Source organism: Protopterus annectens, chromosome 1.part1 (assembly GCF_019279795.1).
Source record: "Protopterus annectens isolate FY-2018-M chromosome 1.part1, PAN1.0, whole genome shotgun sequence".
Classification (NCBI taxonomy): Eukaryota; Metazoa; Chordata; order Ceratodontiformes; family Protopteridae; genus Protopterus; species Protopterus annectens.
This window is the reverse complement of record NC_056726.1, coordinates 381,359,133-381,378,951: the sequence shown is the minus strand read 5'-3', so window position 1 is coordinate 381,378,951 and position 19,819 is coordinate 381,359,133. Positions and strand designations below refer to the sequence as shown.

General features: G+C 45.7%; 1 protein-coding gene across 1 annotated transcript in view; it reads left to right on the top strand.

Moving 5' to 3' along the window:
• The window catches only part of WBP2NL (WBP2 N-terminal like), a 965,291-nt gene that overhangs the window by 491,781 nt on the left and 453,691 nt on the right, over window positions 1–19,819 (top strand). Inside the window, exon 5 of the mRNA XM_044075333.1 lies at window positions 255–434. Coding sequence (XP_043931268.1) covers window positions 255–434 — 180 coding nt within the window. The remainder of the gene's footprint in view (window positions 1–254; window positions 435–19,819) is intronic.

Sequence of the window (19,819 nt, the reverse complement as noted above, 5' to 3'; positions counted from 1 at the left end):
CAAATTACAACTGTACCATACAGTCAAGAATGTTTTTACAGTCTTAGATGATGATGGTTTGCTGCAGCAGAGGTAACATGCACACTGTCTGCTTCAAGGAAGGGTGGTAAATATTTATATGTTCTTGAAGTAAATAAAAAAACTTTCCAGATGTGTTAAGCAAATCATTTATTTAGAAGAAGGAAGCAGTCAATTGTGTTGAACCGATGACCATCAGATTTGACTTCAACATTGTTCTTTCCTCTTTGTTCAAGCCGCCAGACCTCCTGCACAGCCCGCTGCTCAAGGTTATATGCCAGCACCAGCTCCAGTACCTCCACCAGCTGCTTACATACCACAACCTGCCAATGGACCATACCCATATCCCACCCCTGATATGAATGGCTACTATGGTGCTCCTCAGCCCATGGGATACCCATATGTACTACCACCAGGTAAGGGTTTGAAGATATGTCGATGGCTTATTGGCTAATGTTTTTTTCTCATTATTTCCAAGCTTTGAGGGTATGTGCAACTTGTGCTAATTTTGCAGGGCTGTATGTAAATCTCATGATATGTGAAACTGTAGGATTATCCACCTTGTTTTACAGGTACAGACCGTGATACCACAAATTATTATTTATAGTATGGTCATAGTAACATAGAAGAATTGTTGATGTTAGTTGCACTAGCATCCTGGAGGTCTTTGGACAGATAATTTTAGGTTAGTTTATTACAAGTTCAAACAGCTTTTTAGCTGCAAACCAACACCATCCCATCAGGAAGGTACATTATTCTGTAATTCAGGAATAATGGAAGCACTAAAACGGTATAAGGTTAGAGCAAACTTTTTTGTTCCTATAGAAGACAGAATCTAAATTGTGGATTAGACAAGCATCATTGTGTCTTTATAAGCTCTCTGTGTTGTGCACCTTTGCCTTTACTACTGAGAAATTTGCTTTCATTTTTTCCATGTCCCTTTTAGAAATCTATTGAAACTACCCATCTGATGTTGTTAATCTTCGTTCATTCTTTACTGATGGGTTATCGGTTCCATTCTCTGAACTGAGCCGGCCTTATATCAAGCTCGCGTCAGCCAAAAACTCTCAAGCCAAGGTCCTACCCAGACTGCTCTGCTCCCTGTTACCTCAGATCTCGTTTGCCGCGTTGCTGTACAGCCATGTCAAGCCAGTCTCTCTCAGCTAAGTGAATAATTTTTGAAAGTTTATATATTGTCTCTACTTTAAAAGTTTTTCAGTCTGTTACTTCTATTATTCTCCAACCCTATCGTATCTTTAAGACTCTCTCCCTTTAGTCTATTTCCCTTTATTACCCTTTTCTTACTTTTGAGGTAATTCTTCATTACCATCATTGGTAATCCTTCCTTCTCTCTCTCATCTTACCCTTCTGGGTAGCCTTTCTTATTCTTGTGCTGTCGTTCTTCTCCACATCATTATGTCAGACAAGAAAAGTAGTGTTGATTTTAAACAGTGTAAGTATAGCGGCCATAAGTTACCACTTTCCGATGGCCATGACTTGTGTGTCTATTGTTTGAATGTCTCCCACCTTACTGTGGATCCCCCGTGTGGGATTTGTAGAAATCTTTCAACCAGGACTATTAATAAGAGAAAACAACAAGTTAATCCTGAAAGGTGGTCTCAAATCTCCTTTCTGTGAGGCTATCTCCGGGTCGGAGGGCTCACCCCTCCTGCTACACCCCGTAAGAGGCAGTCGCAGTCTTCCTCATCAAGGTCGCTCACTTCATCTTCCTCTGGAGATCGCAGGAAGTCGACTCACAAGAAAGTGAAAATTACTACTCCGGCGCTGACACCTGTGACCCTCTCAGCTCCAGGCATGGCACTGCCCCGCCCCAGTTGATTCTTGCTCCAGCCATGTCCTCCTTATTGACACCGTCACCGGAGTTCCCGGTGCAGACACTTATGGCTCCGACAGTTATGTCACAGCACTTACCGGCACCGTCCCTGCAGGTACAGTCTCCTTCAGCATCGTTGGTACAATCCCCTTCATCCCTGAGTCTGACAATACTGTCCTCCACGGTGCAGACACTTTTGGCACCAACATGCTCTTCGGTGCAGTTCTTTTCGGCACCATCATTGTTACCAGTGCAGACACCTTCCTCGACTGCACCATACCCATCGGTGCAGACACTTGCATTTACAGTGCAGACACCTTGGACTTCTATGGCTCATCGGCACAGATTACCTCAACACCATTTTCCTCGGTGCAGACATCCTCAGTTCCGGGCTCTGCACCACTCAAATTAGCAAGGACCCAAGTACTCTCCTTCCTTGGATCCGTTCGTTAGTAACCAATTTAGCTTTTTCTAGAAAGGCCAGAATCGCCTTCAGGTTTCTCTATGAGGTCGACCAGGAGCCTCCCTGAACAAAATGTGTTGCGGCTTGTTGACCAGTTGCTTGTGGCCAGGGGTCTCTCTCAACTGTCTAAACCTAAGTTCCCTCCTTCAGGTGAACATATTTCTCATCAGTCTCCCAACGTACACTCCTCCTTCGACTTCCACCCAAGTATCGAAGCCCTTTCTTCCATTAGCAGCTTCCATCCCTCCGACCCCAATAGTGGATCTCACTTTGGAGTTGGAGTCGTCCTTGTGGCCCTCAGTGCACTGGGCATTGGGCTGATGTTCATCGTGTTTCACTGTTGCAGTCATGACTGTAGGGTTCTCCCCTGCCGGCAGGCAGTCCTCGGTCGGCCAGAATCCCAAAGTCTGGGTCCGGCGTCAGCTGTTCAGCCATGCTCCCTAGAGTGCCAGTAGTACAAAGCTGACGCCGACGCCATCTTCTCCAGTCTTTCTTGCCGTGCGGTGATAGCAGTTCGCAAGTGCCGGTCGGCTGACTCCTGACAATTTTTTATAAACGTACTTCAGTCCGAAGACTTTCTTCTCCTACTCAAAGCTAAGTACCCGTTGAAACTTTTTCTTGCTCCAGTCCGATGTCAGAAAAAGTTAATAATTGTATTTCATGTGGGAAGCAAATACCTCATAAGGATTTTCATTCTTACTCTATTCCTTGCTTAGGCCCTGACCACAACGTAGCTAGTTGTCGGTTTTGTGCTAGATTCAATCAACGTACGATTAAACAAAGGTACAATTTTGCATTTCATTACTTCGGTAGGCGTTTTAATTATAAAATGTCGTCAGATACGGTTCCGGCTACTGGAGTTCACAAACGACGCAAGGATAAAGACAGGCCTCCGAGGTCCAAATCAGATGATGTTGTACAAGCAGAGCCAGCTTCAGGTTCGGCCGTCGTCAGTGAGGCGCTTTTGCAGCCCCTGTCGGCCATTTCGGAACCGATAGCCGAAACGGACTCCCGCGAGGAACCAACTAGGCCTTTGAATATTTCTGTTGCAGGACCTTCGGACAATGCTCCTTCAGATGGGTCCGGAGTCGCTGTGCAGGTACCAGCTTCCGAAGGGGTTTTCAGGCCTACTCAGCTTCTAATAAAGGCAAAGCCAAAGACAAAGGCAAAGACTCCTACCAAATCAAAGACTGCAGCCCAGGCCTCTTCTGATCCAGCTCCCAAGTCTCAGAAACAGTTACTTAAGATGGCAGAGGGCTTACTTACTATGATTAGGGGTTCACATCCCCCTCCAGATAAAAGGCCAAGGCAGGAAGTTTATTATGACTCCTCTGATCAGGCTTCTGATGTTCATCGTGCATACAGCTGCAGTCATAACAGATGGGTTATCCTGCCGTCAGGTGGGTCCTTGGTCGGCCGAATTCCAAAGTCTAGGTCCGGTGTCGGTTGTCGTCACTTCTTCCCTGACGTCAGTGCGGCAGGGGTATAAAAGAACCAGCCGACACCATCTTCTTCAGTGTTTCTTGCCGCGCGGTGCCCGGCAGAAGCATTCGCCAAGTGCCGGTCGGCCAGCTCCTGAGATTTACGAAAATATTTCAGCCAAAGTCTTCTTGAAAGCTAAGTACCCGTTGAAACTTTTCTTGCCTCAGACCGATGTCAGACAAAGTTAATAATTGCATTTCATGTGGGAAGCAAATACCGCATAAGGATTTCCATTCTTTCTGTATTCCTTGCTTAGGCCCAAACCACGACGTCTCGGCCTGCCGTTTTTGTGCTAGATTCAACAAACGGACTATTAAGCGTCGGGCGGAGTTCGCCCACCACTATTTTGTTAAAAAATTTAATTACATTATGTCATACTCCGACTCCAGTTTTGAGTAAAAGACGCAAAGATAAGGACCGACATACGAGGTCCGTGACTTCTACCGACACCACGCTAAAGCCGACTACCGGTGCTCCGGTTCTCAGCGAGGCGCCTACGCAGCCCCTGAGTACCAATGACGCTTCATTACCGGTGTCTTCTGTGCCTGAGGTCGCAGGCTCCTCAGCCGCCATTCCGACTACAGATACCGACGCCACTCTTGGCGGGGAAACTCAGAGTTTAGACAGGCCTGCCACTCTCAAGGTGTCTTCAGGCCTTCCTCCTTTTCCATTAAGGCTTTCACAAAATCTAAAGTAGCCATGAAAACTAAAAAACAAGGACCACAGACCCCCTCTCAAGGCCCCATGCCTAAAAAAACAGATGCTCAAAATGGCTGAGGATTTGATTACTCTTATCAGGGGTTCTCAACCCCCCTCGGACAAAAGGCCCAGATTGGAGGAAGACTACCCTTCCTCAGATCAAGCCTCTATTACCTCAGAACATTCTGAGGACCAGGAATATTCATATTCCCCTTTTGAAGACTCTGATGCAGAGAAGTCCCATTCCCTCAGTCTCCCCCCTGAGGACTATTCTTTTGGGGAAACCCTACATACCTTGAGGGAACACTTTCACTGGGAAGGCCAAGATTACTCAGAGTCCAAGAAAAGGCTCAGGGATTTTCTCTTGCTTCCTCAGCACAGGCCTCTGGCTATCCCTCCTGTCTTAGATATATTAGATGATGTGTACACAGAAGCCAGCCTCAACCCAGATTCTTTACCTCCAGCTCCTGTTAAACCTGACAGGTATTACCGGGTTCCTGATTCACACCAGTTCCTATACAAAAGCCATGCTGCTGACCCAGAAACTATTTCACAGGGTCCCAAGGGAATTAAGGCCTCTACTGCTAAAAACCCATTACCTTCAGAGAGAGATTCCAGAGCTTTAGAAAGGTGGGGGAAAAAGGTGTACACCTCTGCCACTTTAACCATGAGGGCATTAAACTGTCAGTTCCATATGTTAAAGTATCAACAGTTTTTGTTATCTCAGTTGAAAAGCAAAATGACACAACCAGAGCAACCAGATTTAAAGGAGTTGCAGGATTTGTTGCATAGTGCAGAGCAAGTGGGTAAACATACCTTGCAGTGTGGTTTTGATGCTTTAGAGGCCTCATGTAGAGCTGCTGTTACAGGGCCCGTCTTACGTAGACATGCTTGGCTCAAAGAGCAAACCTTACCAGATTATGCCAAAGCTAAATTACTAGATGCACCTCTTCAAAAAGATGTATTGTTTGGTGTTAAAGCTGAGGAGGTACTAAAGAAAATGGAGGAAAAGGCAAGATCAATGCAGACAGTGAAAGATTTCCTACAGGTACAACCTCCACGTTTCAGCAGAAACTGGCCTTCAAAAAATTGGTCCTTTCCAGCCACGGACAGACCTCAAAGAGGCAGATACAGGTGCCCGCGGGGTAGAGGGCAATCTCAAGGATCATTCAGAGCCAGACAATGGCAAGCACCAACCCCAAGAGGTGGAGAAGATAGATCACAGTCATTCAGAAAGCAGACACAATGACTTCTCCTTTGCATGCCAAGCAAAGCTTTAATGGCAGCACCTTTAGGCGGAAAACTGGCATTATTTTCAAAAAATTGGCATATTGTCACAAAAGACAAATGGATCCTGGACATTATAGACAGAGGCTACAGATTCCACTTACATACCCTTCCAAAAATGAGAGGCATGCCAAACCTGCCACAAAATCAAAGGGCAGAGGCACAAAACAAATTTCAGCTCTCATGGACATGAAAGCTATTCAAGAGGTACCTGCAAAAGAACAAGGTCAAGGTTTTTATTCCAGACTATTCCTGGTACCAAGGAAGGACAAAGTTTGGAGACCTATTTTAGATCTATCCATCCTAAACACATATTTACACGTACCAAAATTCAAGATGCTCACATTACAGCAGCTTCTTCCCATGCTGGGCAAGGAGTCTTGGCTGGTAACATTGGACCTCAAGGAGGCATACCTGCATGTCCCTGTCAGACAAGATTGCAGAAGATACCTCAGATTTCTTGCAGGTTCAACCCATTATCAATTCTCTGCATTGCCCTTTGGCTTATCTACTGTGCCCAGAGTGTTTATGAAATGCCTGGCATCAGTAATTGCCTTCTGCAGACTTCAAGGAATACAAATATACCCATATCTGGGCGACTGCCTGATCCAAGCGGACAGCAAGCACATACTTCTGAAACACCTGACGTTTGTAATAAAACTGTTGAACTTTCTGGGATACACAGTCAACAAAAAGAAATCAAAACTAATACCCTCTCAAACAATAATTTTCCTGGGTGCCAGCTTGAATACAAACACCCAGATGGCCTACCTCACGCCAGAGAAGCAAGGGCAACTATCTCAATACTTCAGCAAAATGGCAACCTTCACCAGGCTGACTGCAAGGAAAGTCCTGCAGGCTCTGGGATTCATGGCATCTTGCATCCTGCTGATCCCATGTGCAAAGCTGCATATGAGGAAACTTCAATGGTACCTAAAAAGCTTATGGTCTCAACACAGCCACAGTTTGGAAACAATTATACCACTCATTCCATGTCTTCAAAAGGAATTTCTGTGGTGGGCTCAAGCATGCCAAAGAAACACAGGTCTCCCTTCTGCATACCTCAAGCAAATCAAATCATCACAACAGACGCCTGGACTACGCCTGGGCGCATGACAGATCAGTGCATTCAGGGAAAATGGTCCCAAAAGAGAAGTACCTACACATCAATCAAAAGGAAATGCTAGCAGTGCAAAATGCTATTATGGCCTTCAAAGACCTACTGCATCCAGGCCAGCTATTGATAAGGACAGACAACACCACAGTGATGTGGTACATAAACAAACAGTGAGGAACTCATTCATACCCCCTGTGCAGACTAGCCATGTCCCTTTGGAACACGGCTCTGGAATTGCAAATCCAACTTCAAGCACAATTCCTGCCAGGGAAGGAAAACACACTGGCAGACAGCCTAAGCAGAAATATGACAGATCCACACGAATGAAGTTGCATCCTCAAGTTTTCGCAAAGATAACTCCGGCATGGGGACAGCCAGACATAGATCTCTTTGCTACCCACAGAAATTACCAACTGAAAAAATTTTGCTCAAGGACCTATCATCGACAGGCCTGGAAAGTGGACGCACTTTCTTTTAGTTGGACAACATTGACAGTCTATGCCTTTCCACCTCTCCCTCTGCTGCCCAAAGTTCTATTAAAAGCCAGAGCAGAGAGGCCAAACATGATTCTCATTGCTCCAGACTGGCCAAGACAACACTGGTATCCACTCCTGAAGAGCCTGACGCATTCCCCACCATGGATCCTGCCTCTAGTGCCTCTTCTGTTGTCCCAGCACAACTTCACAACTCTTCACAGTCAGCTAAAAACCTTCAATCGAGCCGCATGGAGAATCCCTTGATTTCCCAACAGACCCTCCTCTCCAAGGAGGTGCAGGATGTAATCTTGGAGGCCAGAAGACCTTCTACTAGAAAAGACAACTCCGCCAAATGGAAACGGTTTTGTGCCTGGAATCAGAAAAAGGGCCAGAGTCCTTGGGTAATAAATTTACCTCAAATATTACAGTACCTAGCTGAGATGTTAAACAGTGGACTTTCCTTCTCCTCCATCAAGATCCATGCTTCAGCCATTTCTGCACAATACAACACAGATCCTCCTTTATTCTCTCATCCTCTCTTAAGACAGTTCCTCAGAGGGGCTAAGAATATAAAACCCCCAAGGAAACCACCAGTACCTGCTTGGGACCTCAACTTCATTTTGGAAAAACTGACCCTTCCTCCATTTGAGCCAGCTGCTTCAACAGAACTACAATATTTGTCATGGAAAACAGCCTTCCTTCTGGCTATCACCTCAGCACGCAGGGTTTCGGAACTACAGGCCCTCATGGCTGTGAAACCATTCATCATTTTCCATCAGGACAGAGTTTCCTTACGAACCAACCCTTCCTTTATGCCAAAGATAGTATCCAGTGTAGCCTTGAATCAGACTATCCACTTATCTACCTTTTACCCTAACCCACAAAACAAAGGGGAAAGACTACTACATTCCTTGGACATTCACAGACAACTTCGTTATTATTTGGACAGGACAAAGCCATTCAGAAAATCCGAGCAACTCTTTGTGTCCTATGCTACAGGTGCTCAAGGAAAGGCAATCTCCAAACAGACAATCTCAAAATGGATAGCCCACTGCATACGCTTTTGTTACTCATTTCATGGAAAAACTGTGCCTTCAAGCATCAGATCCCACTCCACAAGGGCCACAGCTACCTCTGCAGCTTTCCTCAGGGGGGTTCCTACCAAGGACATTTTGGAAGCAGCCACTTGGAGTTCTGTGCACACTTTCTCCAAACACTATCACCTTCCACTTTACTCTAAATGTAGAGTGGGCTTTGCCGCAGCAGTCTTGCAGGGCATCCTTTCTCCTCCTAGTTCCACTTAGTGCCTGCCACCCCTTTTTAGCTTTGGGATTCTACCCATCTGTTATGACTGCAGCTGTATGCACGATGAACATAGTACAGTTTTGTACCTACCATAAATGTAGATGTTCGAGTGCTAATACAGCTGCAGTCCAGGTTTCCCTCCCTCCATCCCCTCTTAGGACAGGCCTTATGACAAACACCTTCTCGTACAACCTGATTGGGGTATTCTTTCATGGTGTATTTGCTTGCAAACTACTGTTTTTTTGATTATTCTATATTGCATTATTACATAAGTTTATGTTTTGCCTTCCTTCTGGGGGCACCTGACATATGGGGCAAGAAAAACTGAAGAAGATGGTGTCTGCTGGTTCTTTTATACCCCTGCCACACTGACGTCAGGGAAGAAGCGACGACAACCGACTCCGGACCTAGACTTTGGAATTCGGCCGACCAAGGACCCCCCTGACGGCAGGATAAACCCATCTGTTATGACTGCAGCTGTATTAGCACTCGAACATCTACATTTATGGTAGGTACAAAACTGTACTTTTCTTCAGTTTCTTCTTCTGACCAGGAATATTCTTTCCCTCCTTATGAGGATTCTGATGCTGAGGAATCCATTTCTTTAGCTTCTCCCCTTGAGGATTTCTCTTTTGGGGAAACTTTGCATGAAATGAGGGAACATTTTCACTGGGAAGGTCAGGAGTACTCGGAATCTAAGAAAAGACTAAGGGATTTTCTTCTTCTTCCCCAACATAGACCCCTCTCTATTCCTCCTATTTTGGATATTGTGGATGATGCTTTTTCGGAGGCTAACTTAACTCCTGACTCTTTTCCTCCAGCTCCTGTTAAGCCAGACAGATATTATAGGGTTCCTGATTCCCACCAGTTTTTATACAAGAATCCTACTGCTGACCCTGAAACCATTTCTCAGGGTCCTAAGGTTAAGGCCGCTTCTGCTAAAACCCCATTCCACTGAGAAGGATTCCAGATCTTTAGAAAGATGGGGCAAAAAAGTGTACACTTCTGCTACTTTATCTATTAGGGCTTTAAACTGTCAGTTTCATATGCTGAAATACCAGCAATTTCTCCTGTCTGTTTTAAAACAAAAGCTAACTTCCATTTCCGCCTGTGCAGATGATAAGGAATTACATGACTTAATGCATGCCACTGAACAAGTTGAGAAGCATGGTTTACACTGTGGATTTGATGCCTTGGAGGCTTCTTGTAGGGCTGCTGACTCTGACACAATAATTAGAAGGCATGCATGGTTAAAGGAACAAAATTTGCCAGATCAAGTAAAAGCTAAATTATTGGATGCTCCTGTTCAGCATAATGTTTTGTCTGGATCTAAAGCTGAAGAGGTGATTAAGAAGATGGAGGACAAGGCAAAATCCATGCAAACAGTTAAAGATTTCTTACAAGTACAGCCACCCAGATTTAGTAGGAATTGGCCTACAAAAAATTGGTCCTTTCCCAATTCAGACAGGCCTCAGAGGGATAGATACAGACGCTCCCAAGGAAGGCCTCAAACGCAAGCCTCTTATAGACTAAGACAGTGGACTGCTTCCACCCCTAGGGGAGGAGAGGACAGGTCGCAAGCTCATAGAAAACAGACTCAATGACTCCCTCTGTTGGGCTGCAGGAACTTCTTGCCTGGAAGCCCCTCTCGGAGGAAAACTTTCTCTTTTTCACCTAAATTGGATTCATATAACCCAAGACAAGTAGGTTCTGGATGTGGTTTCAAGAGGTTACAAATTCCATTTTCATACCCTACCAAGGCCAAGCGGATGGCCAGATCTTCCAAAACATCAATGGTCAGAGGCCTTAAACCAGGTGGAAGCTCTCTTGGCTATGAAAGCCATAGAACTAGTTCCACTTTCAGAGATGGGACAAGGTTTTTACTCAAGGCTCTTTCTAGTCCCCAGGAAGCAAAATTCATGGAGACCCATTCTGGATCTGTCAGTCTTGAACACTTTTCTCGAGATACCAAAATTCAAGATGCTTACTCTACAGCAGCTACTTCCAATGCTGACCAAAAATGCATGGATGGTAACTTTGGATTTAAAGGAGGCATATTTACACATTCCCATCAGGCAGGAACGCAGAAAATACCTCAGGTTCAAGGCCGGATCGAGGCACTTTCAATTTTCTGCGCTGCCCTTTGGATTGTCTACTGCGCCCAGGGTCTTCACGAAATGCGTGGCTCCAGTAGTAGCTTATTGCAGACTGAAGGGAATTCAAATTTACCCTTATCTGGGCGACTGTCTTATTCAGGCAGACAGCAAGGATGTCTTACTCCAGCATCTAGAGTTTGTTCAGAATCTTCTCAAGTTCCTGGGATTCACTGTAAAGATAAAAAAGTCAAATTTGACACCCTCACAACAGATAATTTTTCTAGGTGCTTCTCTAAACACAACAACCCAGATGGCATTTCTGACATACGAAAAACAATTACAGCTGGCTTCAACTTTCAAAACCTTGGCATCATTAACTCAGCTTTCTGCAAGGAGATTCCTGCAGGCTTTGGGTTACATGGCTTCCTGCATCCTTCTCGTACCATATGCAAGACTACATATGAGGAAAATACAGTGGTACCTAAAAAGTGTATGGTCTCAGCATTGCCACAGTTTAGACATACAGATCTCTGTCCTGCCTTGTCTTCAAAAGGAATTCCTTTGGTGGTCCAAGGCATGTACTCTAAACAAAGGAAAACCCTTCTGTTTGCCTCCTGCCACTCTGATACTAACCACGGACGCCTCAGATTATGCATGGGGGAGCCCATTTTCAGGGCAACTGTCTGCAGAGCCTTTGGACAAAGGATCAGAAGCACCTGCATATCAATTTAAAGGAAATGTTAGCCGTTCAGAAAGCTCTATTGGCCTTCAGGAATCTTCTACAACCAGGACAACTACTGATACGGACAGACAACACCACAGTTATGTGGTACATAAACAAGCAAGGGGGATCTCATTCCTATCCCCTTTGCAGACTAGCCATGGATCTTTGGAACACAGCTCTAGCTTGCAATCTGGACCTTCAAGCTCAGTTTCTACCAGGGAAGCAAAACTTCCTGGCAGACAGTCTGAGCAGAAACCTATCGGACCCACACGAATGGATGCTGGACACCAAAATATTCAAGATGATTACAGCAGTCTGGGGATGTCCTCACATAGACCTCTTTGCATCCCACCTCAATCATCAACTACAGATTTTTTGCACCAGGACATTCCACGAACTAGCTTGGAAAGTGGATGCACTATCATTCAGTTGGAGAAACCTCTCGGGATATGCCTTTCCGCCTCTTCCTCTTCTTCCACGGGTATTATTAAAGATCAAACAGGACAAGCCCAAGATGATAATCTTGCTGGCCCCAAATTGGCCTCGACAGTTTTGGTACCCAACACTGAAAAACCTTTGGCTGGAGCCCCCCTGGGTTTTACCACAGACTCCGAACCTTCTATTCCAACACCAGGGTCAGGTTCTGCACTCCCATGTCAAAACTCTCAGCCTGGCGGCCTGGTTAATCCAGGGTCTTTGATTCATTCTCTCCTACCCAAGCAGGTTATGGATGTCATTTTAGAAGCCAGACGTCCTAGCACTAGAAAATCTTATGCAGGAAAATGGAAAAGATTTTGTTCCTGGATGCAGGCTCAGGATTCTGATCCTCTTATTCCTAACATTCCTCTGATTTTACTTTACCTGACAGACCTCTTACATAAGGGTCTCACTTTCTCTTCCATAAAGATACATGCCTCTGCTATTTCTGCTCATTATAATACAGACCCTCCAATCTTTTCCCACCAGCTCATGAGACAGTTTCTCAGAGGAGCTAAGAACTTAAGGCCCCCTAGATCTCCTCCCATTCCTGCTTGGGATCTCAACTATGTTTTGGAAAAACTCACCTTACCTCCTTTTGAGCCGGCTGCCACATCTGACATCAATCTTGGAAGACAGCTGTCCTGTTAGCTCTGACCTCTGCCAGGAGAGTTTCGGAGTTGCAAGCTCTCATGGCTGTGGAACCTTATATTATTTTTCATCAAGACAGGGTGTCTTTAAGGACTAATCCTTCTTTCATGCCTAAGGTGATTTCCAAAGTGGCTTTAAATCAAACTATTCACTTGCCAACTTTTTTCCCCCACTCCTCAAAATAAGGGGGAAAGGATCTTGCATTCCTTGGATGTACACAGACAACTACGTTTTTACCTGGACAGAACCAAGGACATCAGGAAATCAGAGCAATTGTTTGTTTCTTATGCTTCAAGTTCCCAAGGTAAAGCTATTTCTAAACAGACCATTTCCAAATGGATTGCGCATGGAATCAGATTTTGCTATTCACACCATGGAAAGCAAATACCAGGGACTATTAGGAGTCACTCTACCAGAGTTGCTGCCACCTCAGCTGCCTTCCTCAGAGGAGTTCCTACCAAGGACATTTTGGAAGCTGCAACTTGGAGTTCAGTGCATACTTTTTCTAAGCACTATAATCTACCTCTTTACTCTAAGTCTAGGGCAGGCTTTGCTTCTGCAGTCTTGCAGGGCCTTTTAGCCGCCCCCTCTACTTTATGAACACCTCCCTTTTATTCTGCTTTGGGATTCTACCCTACAGTCATGACTGCAACAGTGAAACACGAACATAGTACAGTTGTGTACACTTACCATAAATGTAGATGTTAGAGTGTCTTCACTGTTGCAGTCTGGTTATCCTCCCTCCTGTCCCCTCTTATTTTTTCTTTTGTGTGGTTCCTTTTTTCACCCTTCTTCTGAGGTGTATTTGCAAAGGGTATGGGACCTTACTCGTTTTGGAACTCCTGACATCTGGGGCAAGAAAAACTGGAGAACATGGCGTCGGCTGTCAGCTTTGTACTCCTGGCGCTCTGACATCAGGGAGCATGGCTGAACAGCCAACGCCGGACCCAGACTTTGGGATTCTGGCCGACCAAGGACTGCCTGCCAGCAGGGGAGAACCCTACAGTCATGACTGCAACAGTGAAGACACTCGAACATTTACATTTATGGTAAGTGTACACAAGTGTACTTTCTCAGGCTAGTGGCTGTGCTGTGGGGGAGGGCATTCTTGGTTCCATGACTATTTTTTCTATGGAACCCTCCAGGAATCCCCCCTCTCTCACGATTCATAGTCCTCTTGAAACTCCTGGTCTGGGGGTCGGCTCATCGGAGCGGGGTGTGACACCGGTTCTGAGGTTGTCGTGCTCTGTTCCAAGCTTCCATCCCTCTTTGGCCAGGCTGGCCTTCCAGGCCATGGAGGGGGCGCTTGCCTCCGCTGGCAAACCCCACATGTTAGAGTCCTCTCCCCCCGCTGTGCCGCAACTCTCTCAAGCCACAACCGCTGGACACCAGGCACAAGGGCCTCAGGTTTCTCCCCCCTCAGGAGACCCCTTCTTTGCAGTCTTCCCCAGAACCTCCCACTGAGGAAGTACCTCACAAGGCTTCATGCAGAAGGAAGCACATGGACTCCACTGAGGAGTCCTTGACAGAAGGTATGGACTTTGATGGACGGGGAAGGGCCCCCACAGTCAGCCTCTGATGAGGTGTCCTTGGTGACATCCTCAAGTTCCTTAGACAGAGAGTGACTGGAAGTCTTCCAATCCTTCTTCAGAGGAATCCGTATTCCTGCAGGCCTTTCGTGCCCGGCCCCCTACCGCCTGGGTTACTCCACCGGCCCATGAGCTTGTCCAACGAGCATGGAAGGCTCCTGACACCCTGGAAGCTATACCACAGAGGCCTGGCAAGATATTATCTCTCCCAGCTGAGCATCCCCATTGGTCAAGAGGTCTTCCAGTAGATGCCATGGTGGTTGGCAGCTGCAACCAAAAAAGACTTGGCAAAAGAGAGCCAAACTGTACAGCCACCCAACAAGGAGTCCCGGGCGATAGACTCTGGAAGCATGTGTTTGCTTCATTGACCTTTGCAGTAAGGTCTTTGAACGATTTGGCACAGTTTACGAGTCTCCAGAGGGATCTCATCAACCAGCTCTCTGAAACCTTGACAGGAGCTGTTTCTGATGATGTCCGTGACAACGTAGCTTCTCAGATGGCCACCCCAAAAGCCATATCCAATTCTTCCATGTGTCTTATTTCACACGCAACAGAAGGAGTGGCTAGAGCAGCAGGCACAGGTGTAGTCACTAGACGACATGCCTGGATGTGCCTTTGTGACATTGCAGACTCCTTTAAGGCTTCTTTTATGAATACCCCCATCGAGGCCACTTCTTTATTTGGCCCTAAAGCTAAAGATACGTTGGCAAGGTGCCAGGACCCTATCTGCCGTTGGTGTCGGACACTCCACTCCGCAACGATTCTACTCCAGAAATCAGTGGAGCAGGAAGATGTGGCACAGGAAATCACAGGGCTCTTTCCGTGACACACCTGCCGAGATGTTCTTCATGTTTCACTGTTGCAGTCATTACAATTGGGTTATCCTGCTGGCAGGCTATCCTAAGTCGGCCTGAATTCCAAAGTCTAGGTCCGGCGTCATTTGCTGTCGCCTCTTCCCTGATGTCAGTGCGTCAGGGGTATAAAAGATGCAGCCGACGCCATTTTCCTCAGTCTTTCTTGCCGCACGGTGCCCGAAGCAAAAGCAGTTTGCAAGTGCCGGTTGGCCGACTCCTGAGATTTTCGTGTTCGAATTTCAGATCCGAAGTCTTCACTAAAAGCTAAGTACCCCGTTGGGGAAACTTTTTTTCTTGCTCCAGACCGATGTCAGAAAAAGTTAATAATTGTATTTCTTGTGGGAAGCAAATACCTCATAAGGACTTTAATTCTTACTGTATTCCTTGCCTAGTAGGCCCTGAACACGATGTTGCTAGTTGTCGGTTTTGTGCTAGATTTAACCAACGCACTATTAAGCGTCAGTACGACTTTGCATTTCACTATTTTGGCAGAAGATTTAACTATACAGTGTTATCGGATAACCATCCGACTACCGGAATTCACAAGAAACGCAAAGAAAAGGACAGGCATCCGTGGTCCAAAATAGACGACGAGGCTTCTTCTAAGCCAGTCGCCAGTTCTCAGTGAGGCGCCTTCGCAGCCCCTGACGACCGCTACTTTAGACTTGCAGGCCGCTACCGACACCCACGTGGAGTCGACCAGCCCGCTGGAAGCTCAAGGTTATTGGACCTTCGGAAACTATTCCCTCAGATGGGTCCGGAGCCGCTTAGCAGGCATCGGCTTCTGACAGTGTTTTCAGACCTACTCAATTATATGTTAAAACAACTTCATCTTCAAAGGCAAAGACTAAAGCACCTTTAACGACAAGGAAACAAGTACAATAGCCTCATAGACAGGCCTCCATGCCTAAAAAAACAGATGCTCAAAATGGCCGAAGACCTAATTACTTTGATTAGGGGTTCCCATCCCCCTCCTGATAAGAGGCCTAGGCAAGAGACAAAATATGAATCTTCAGATCAGGTTTCTATTTCATCTGATTCCTCTTCTGATCAGGAATACTCTCTTCCTCCCAATGAGGATTCTGATGCTGAAGAATCTATCCCTTCAGCCTCTCCTCCTGAGGATTATTCTTTTGGGGAAACTTTACATACCATGAGGGAGCATTTCCACTAGGAGAGGCAAGATTATTCAGAATCTAAGAAAAGGCTCAGAGACTTCCTTTTACTACCACAACACAGGCCCCTAGCTATCCCACCTGTGTTAGACATTGTAGATGTATTTTCAGAGTCCAGTCTGACCCCCTGACTCCTTACCTCCAGCTCCTGTTAAGCCGGACAGGTACTACAGGGTTCCTGACTCTCATAAATTCCTATTCAAAAACCCTGCTGCTGACCCAGAAACTATCTCTCAGGGTCCCGAAGGGGTCAAGGCTTCCACTGCAAAAAAAACCCTACTCACTCTGACAGGGATTCTAGGGCACTGGACAGATGGGGAAAAAAGATTTACACTTCTGCTACCTTGGCTATAAGGGCTTTAAATTGTCAGTTTCATGTGCTCAAATATCAACAATATATTATGTCACTGCTTAAACAGAAAATATTGATAAATTCTGAATGTGCAGAAAACAAAGAAATGCAGGATTTATTGCATGCAGCTGAACAAGTTGGAAAGCATACTTTGCAATGTGGTTTTGATTCTCTGGAGGCCTCCTGCAGGGCCGCAGTTACGGGTTCTGTCATTAGGAGGCATGCTTGGTTAAAGGAACAAATTCTACCTGATCATGTTAAAGCAAAATTATTAGATGCTCCATTACAGCTTGATGTTTTGTTTGGTGTTAAAGCAGAAGAGGTGTTAAAGAAAATAAATGGAGGACAAAGCTAAGTCTATGCAAACAGTCAAGGATTTCTTACAGGTACAACCACCAAGATTTAGCAGACACTGGCCTACAAAGAATTGGTCCTTTCCAGTGTCAGACAGGCCACAAAGTGGCAGATAGACGCCCTAGAGGCAGATCCCAGCCCCAAGATTTGTACAGGTCTAAACAATGGGGTGCTTCTACCTCCAAAACTGGAGAAGACCAATCACAGCCACACAGGAAACAGTCACAATGACTTCCCCCTGCCTGCACCAAGCACTTATCTTCTGGCAGCACCTTTAGGGGGAAAACTAGCACTTTTTTCTCAAAATTGGCACATAATAACCCAGGACAAATGGGTCTTAAACGTAGTGTCACAAGGCCACAAGTTTCACTTCCATACCCTGCCAAGGGCAAACGGTTGGCCAGACCTGCCAAAACATCAGTGGGCAGAGGCACAAAAACAAGTTTCATCCCTCATGGACATGAGGGCCATTCAACAGGTACCAGAGCAAGAGCAGGGACAAGGATTCTATTCAAGACTGTTCTTGGTACCCAGAAAAGACAAGGCCTGGAGACCAATACTGGACCTATCTATTCTAAACACATATCTGGATATTCCAAAATTCAAAATGTTGACGCTACAGCAGCTTCTGCCCATGTTGTGCAAGAAGACTTGGCTTGTGACTTTAGATTTAAAAGAGGCATACCTGCATGTCCCAATCAGACAAACATGCAGAAGGATACCTCAGATTCAAAGCTGGCTCAATGCACTACCAATTCTCTGCACTGCCCTTTGGCTTATCTACTGCACCCAGGGTCTTCACAAAGTGCCTGGCACCAGTAATTGCATACTGCAGACAAAGAGGAATACAAATATATCCTTACTTGGACGACTGCCTCATTCAAGCAGAGAACAAGGACATTTACTACAGCATCTGGCGTTTGTAAAGAGATTACTACCATGCCTAGGGTACACAGTCAACAAACAAAAATCAAAACTAGTACCCTCTCAAGAGATAATATTCCTGGGTGCAAGCTTAAATACAACTGCCCAGATGGCTTATCTCACGCCAGACAAACAAAGGCAACTGACTACCTACTTCAAACTCTTGGCAACAAAGGCCTAGTTATCTGCAAGAAAACTTCTGCAAGCTTTGGGCTTCATGGCATCATGCATTCTACTAATTAAATATGCAAGACTGCATATGAGGAAACTTCAATGGTACCTGAAAAGTGTTTGGACTCAACATTGCCACAGCCTGGAAACGATAGTTACTCTCATACCCTGCCTGCAACAGGAGTTTCGATGGTGGGCGAAGGCCTGTCACCAGAACAAGGGACAGTCATTCACTCTATCCCCAGCCACACAGACATTAACAACGGATGCATCAGATTATGCTTGGGGAGCCCACATGGCAGGAAGATGTATTCAGGACACATGGTCTGCAAACCAAATGCATCTACATATCAGTCAAAAAGAGATGCTGGCTGTTCAAAATGCCCTGACAACCTTCAAGGACCTACTTCATCTGGGACAGCTACTGATAGACAGACAATACCACGGTCATGTGGTATATAAACAAGCAGGGGGGCACTCATTCTTACCCCCTTTGCAGACGAGGCATGACTTTGTGGAACACAGCATTGACTTGCCAAGTACATCTGCAGGCACAATTCCTGCCAGGAAAGATAAATACTCTGGCAGACGAACTAAGCAGAAACCTCATGGATCCCCACTTGTGGAAATTGAATCCACAAGTCTTCAGCATGGTAACAAGGAAATGGGGATGCCCAGACATAGATCTATTTGCCTCACCTCATAACTGCCAACTAAAGAGATTCTGCACAAGGGCTCCTCACAGACAAGCATGGAAAAGTGGATGCCCTATCTTTCAGCTGGAAAAACTTAACAGTATATGCCTTTCCTCCTCTGCCTCTCCTCCCCAAGGTACTCCTAAAGGTCAGACAGGAGAAGCCAAAAATGATACTGATTGCCCCAGATTGCCCCAGGTATCCAATCCTAAGGAACTTGTCTCAATGCCCAGCCTGGACCTTACCTCAAGTGCCTCATGTACTGTCCCAGCAGAACAATCAGGTCCTGCACAGCCAACTCAAGACCTTAAATCTGACAGCGTGGTGGATAATGTAGTCATACAAAACACAACCCTTACTAAAGCGGTGATGGATGTCATTTTGGAGGCCAGGAGGCCTAGTATGCGAAAATACTATGCTGGAAAATGGAAGAGATTCTGTGCTTGGAACCAGGCACAAGGAATTGACACAGCTGTTCCAAATATTCCTCAGATTTTGCAATACTTGACTGAGATGCTGGACAAAGTCCTATCCTTTTCATCTATAAAAATTCATGCCTCTGCCATTTCGGCTCATTACAATACAGAGCCACCAATCTTTTCTCATCCTTTATTAAGGCAGTACCTCAGAGGGCCAACAATTTAAGGCCTCCAAGGAGATCACCAATACCTGCATGGGACCTCAATTATGTCTTGGAAAAACTCACCCTGCCTCCTTTTGAGCCAGCCGCTACAGCTGATATAAAGTTTTTATCTTGGAAAACAGCTCTGCTCCTTGCAATAACTTCTGCAAGACGAGTTTCAGAGCTACAGGCACTCATGGCTGTGGAACTTTTTATCATTTTTTATCCAGACAGGGTTTCTCTGAGGACAAACCCGACATTTATGCCTAAGGCAGTGTCCAGTGTGACCCTTAACTAAACTATTCATCTGCCTACCTGTTATCCAAACCCACAGAATAAGGGGGAGAGAATTCTGCATTCTTTGGACATACACAGACAGCTACACTTCTATTTGAACAGAACCAAAGCTTTCAGAAAGACAGAGCAACTACTAGTGGCATATGCTGCAGGATCA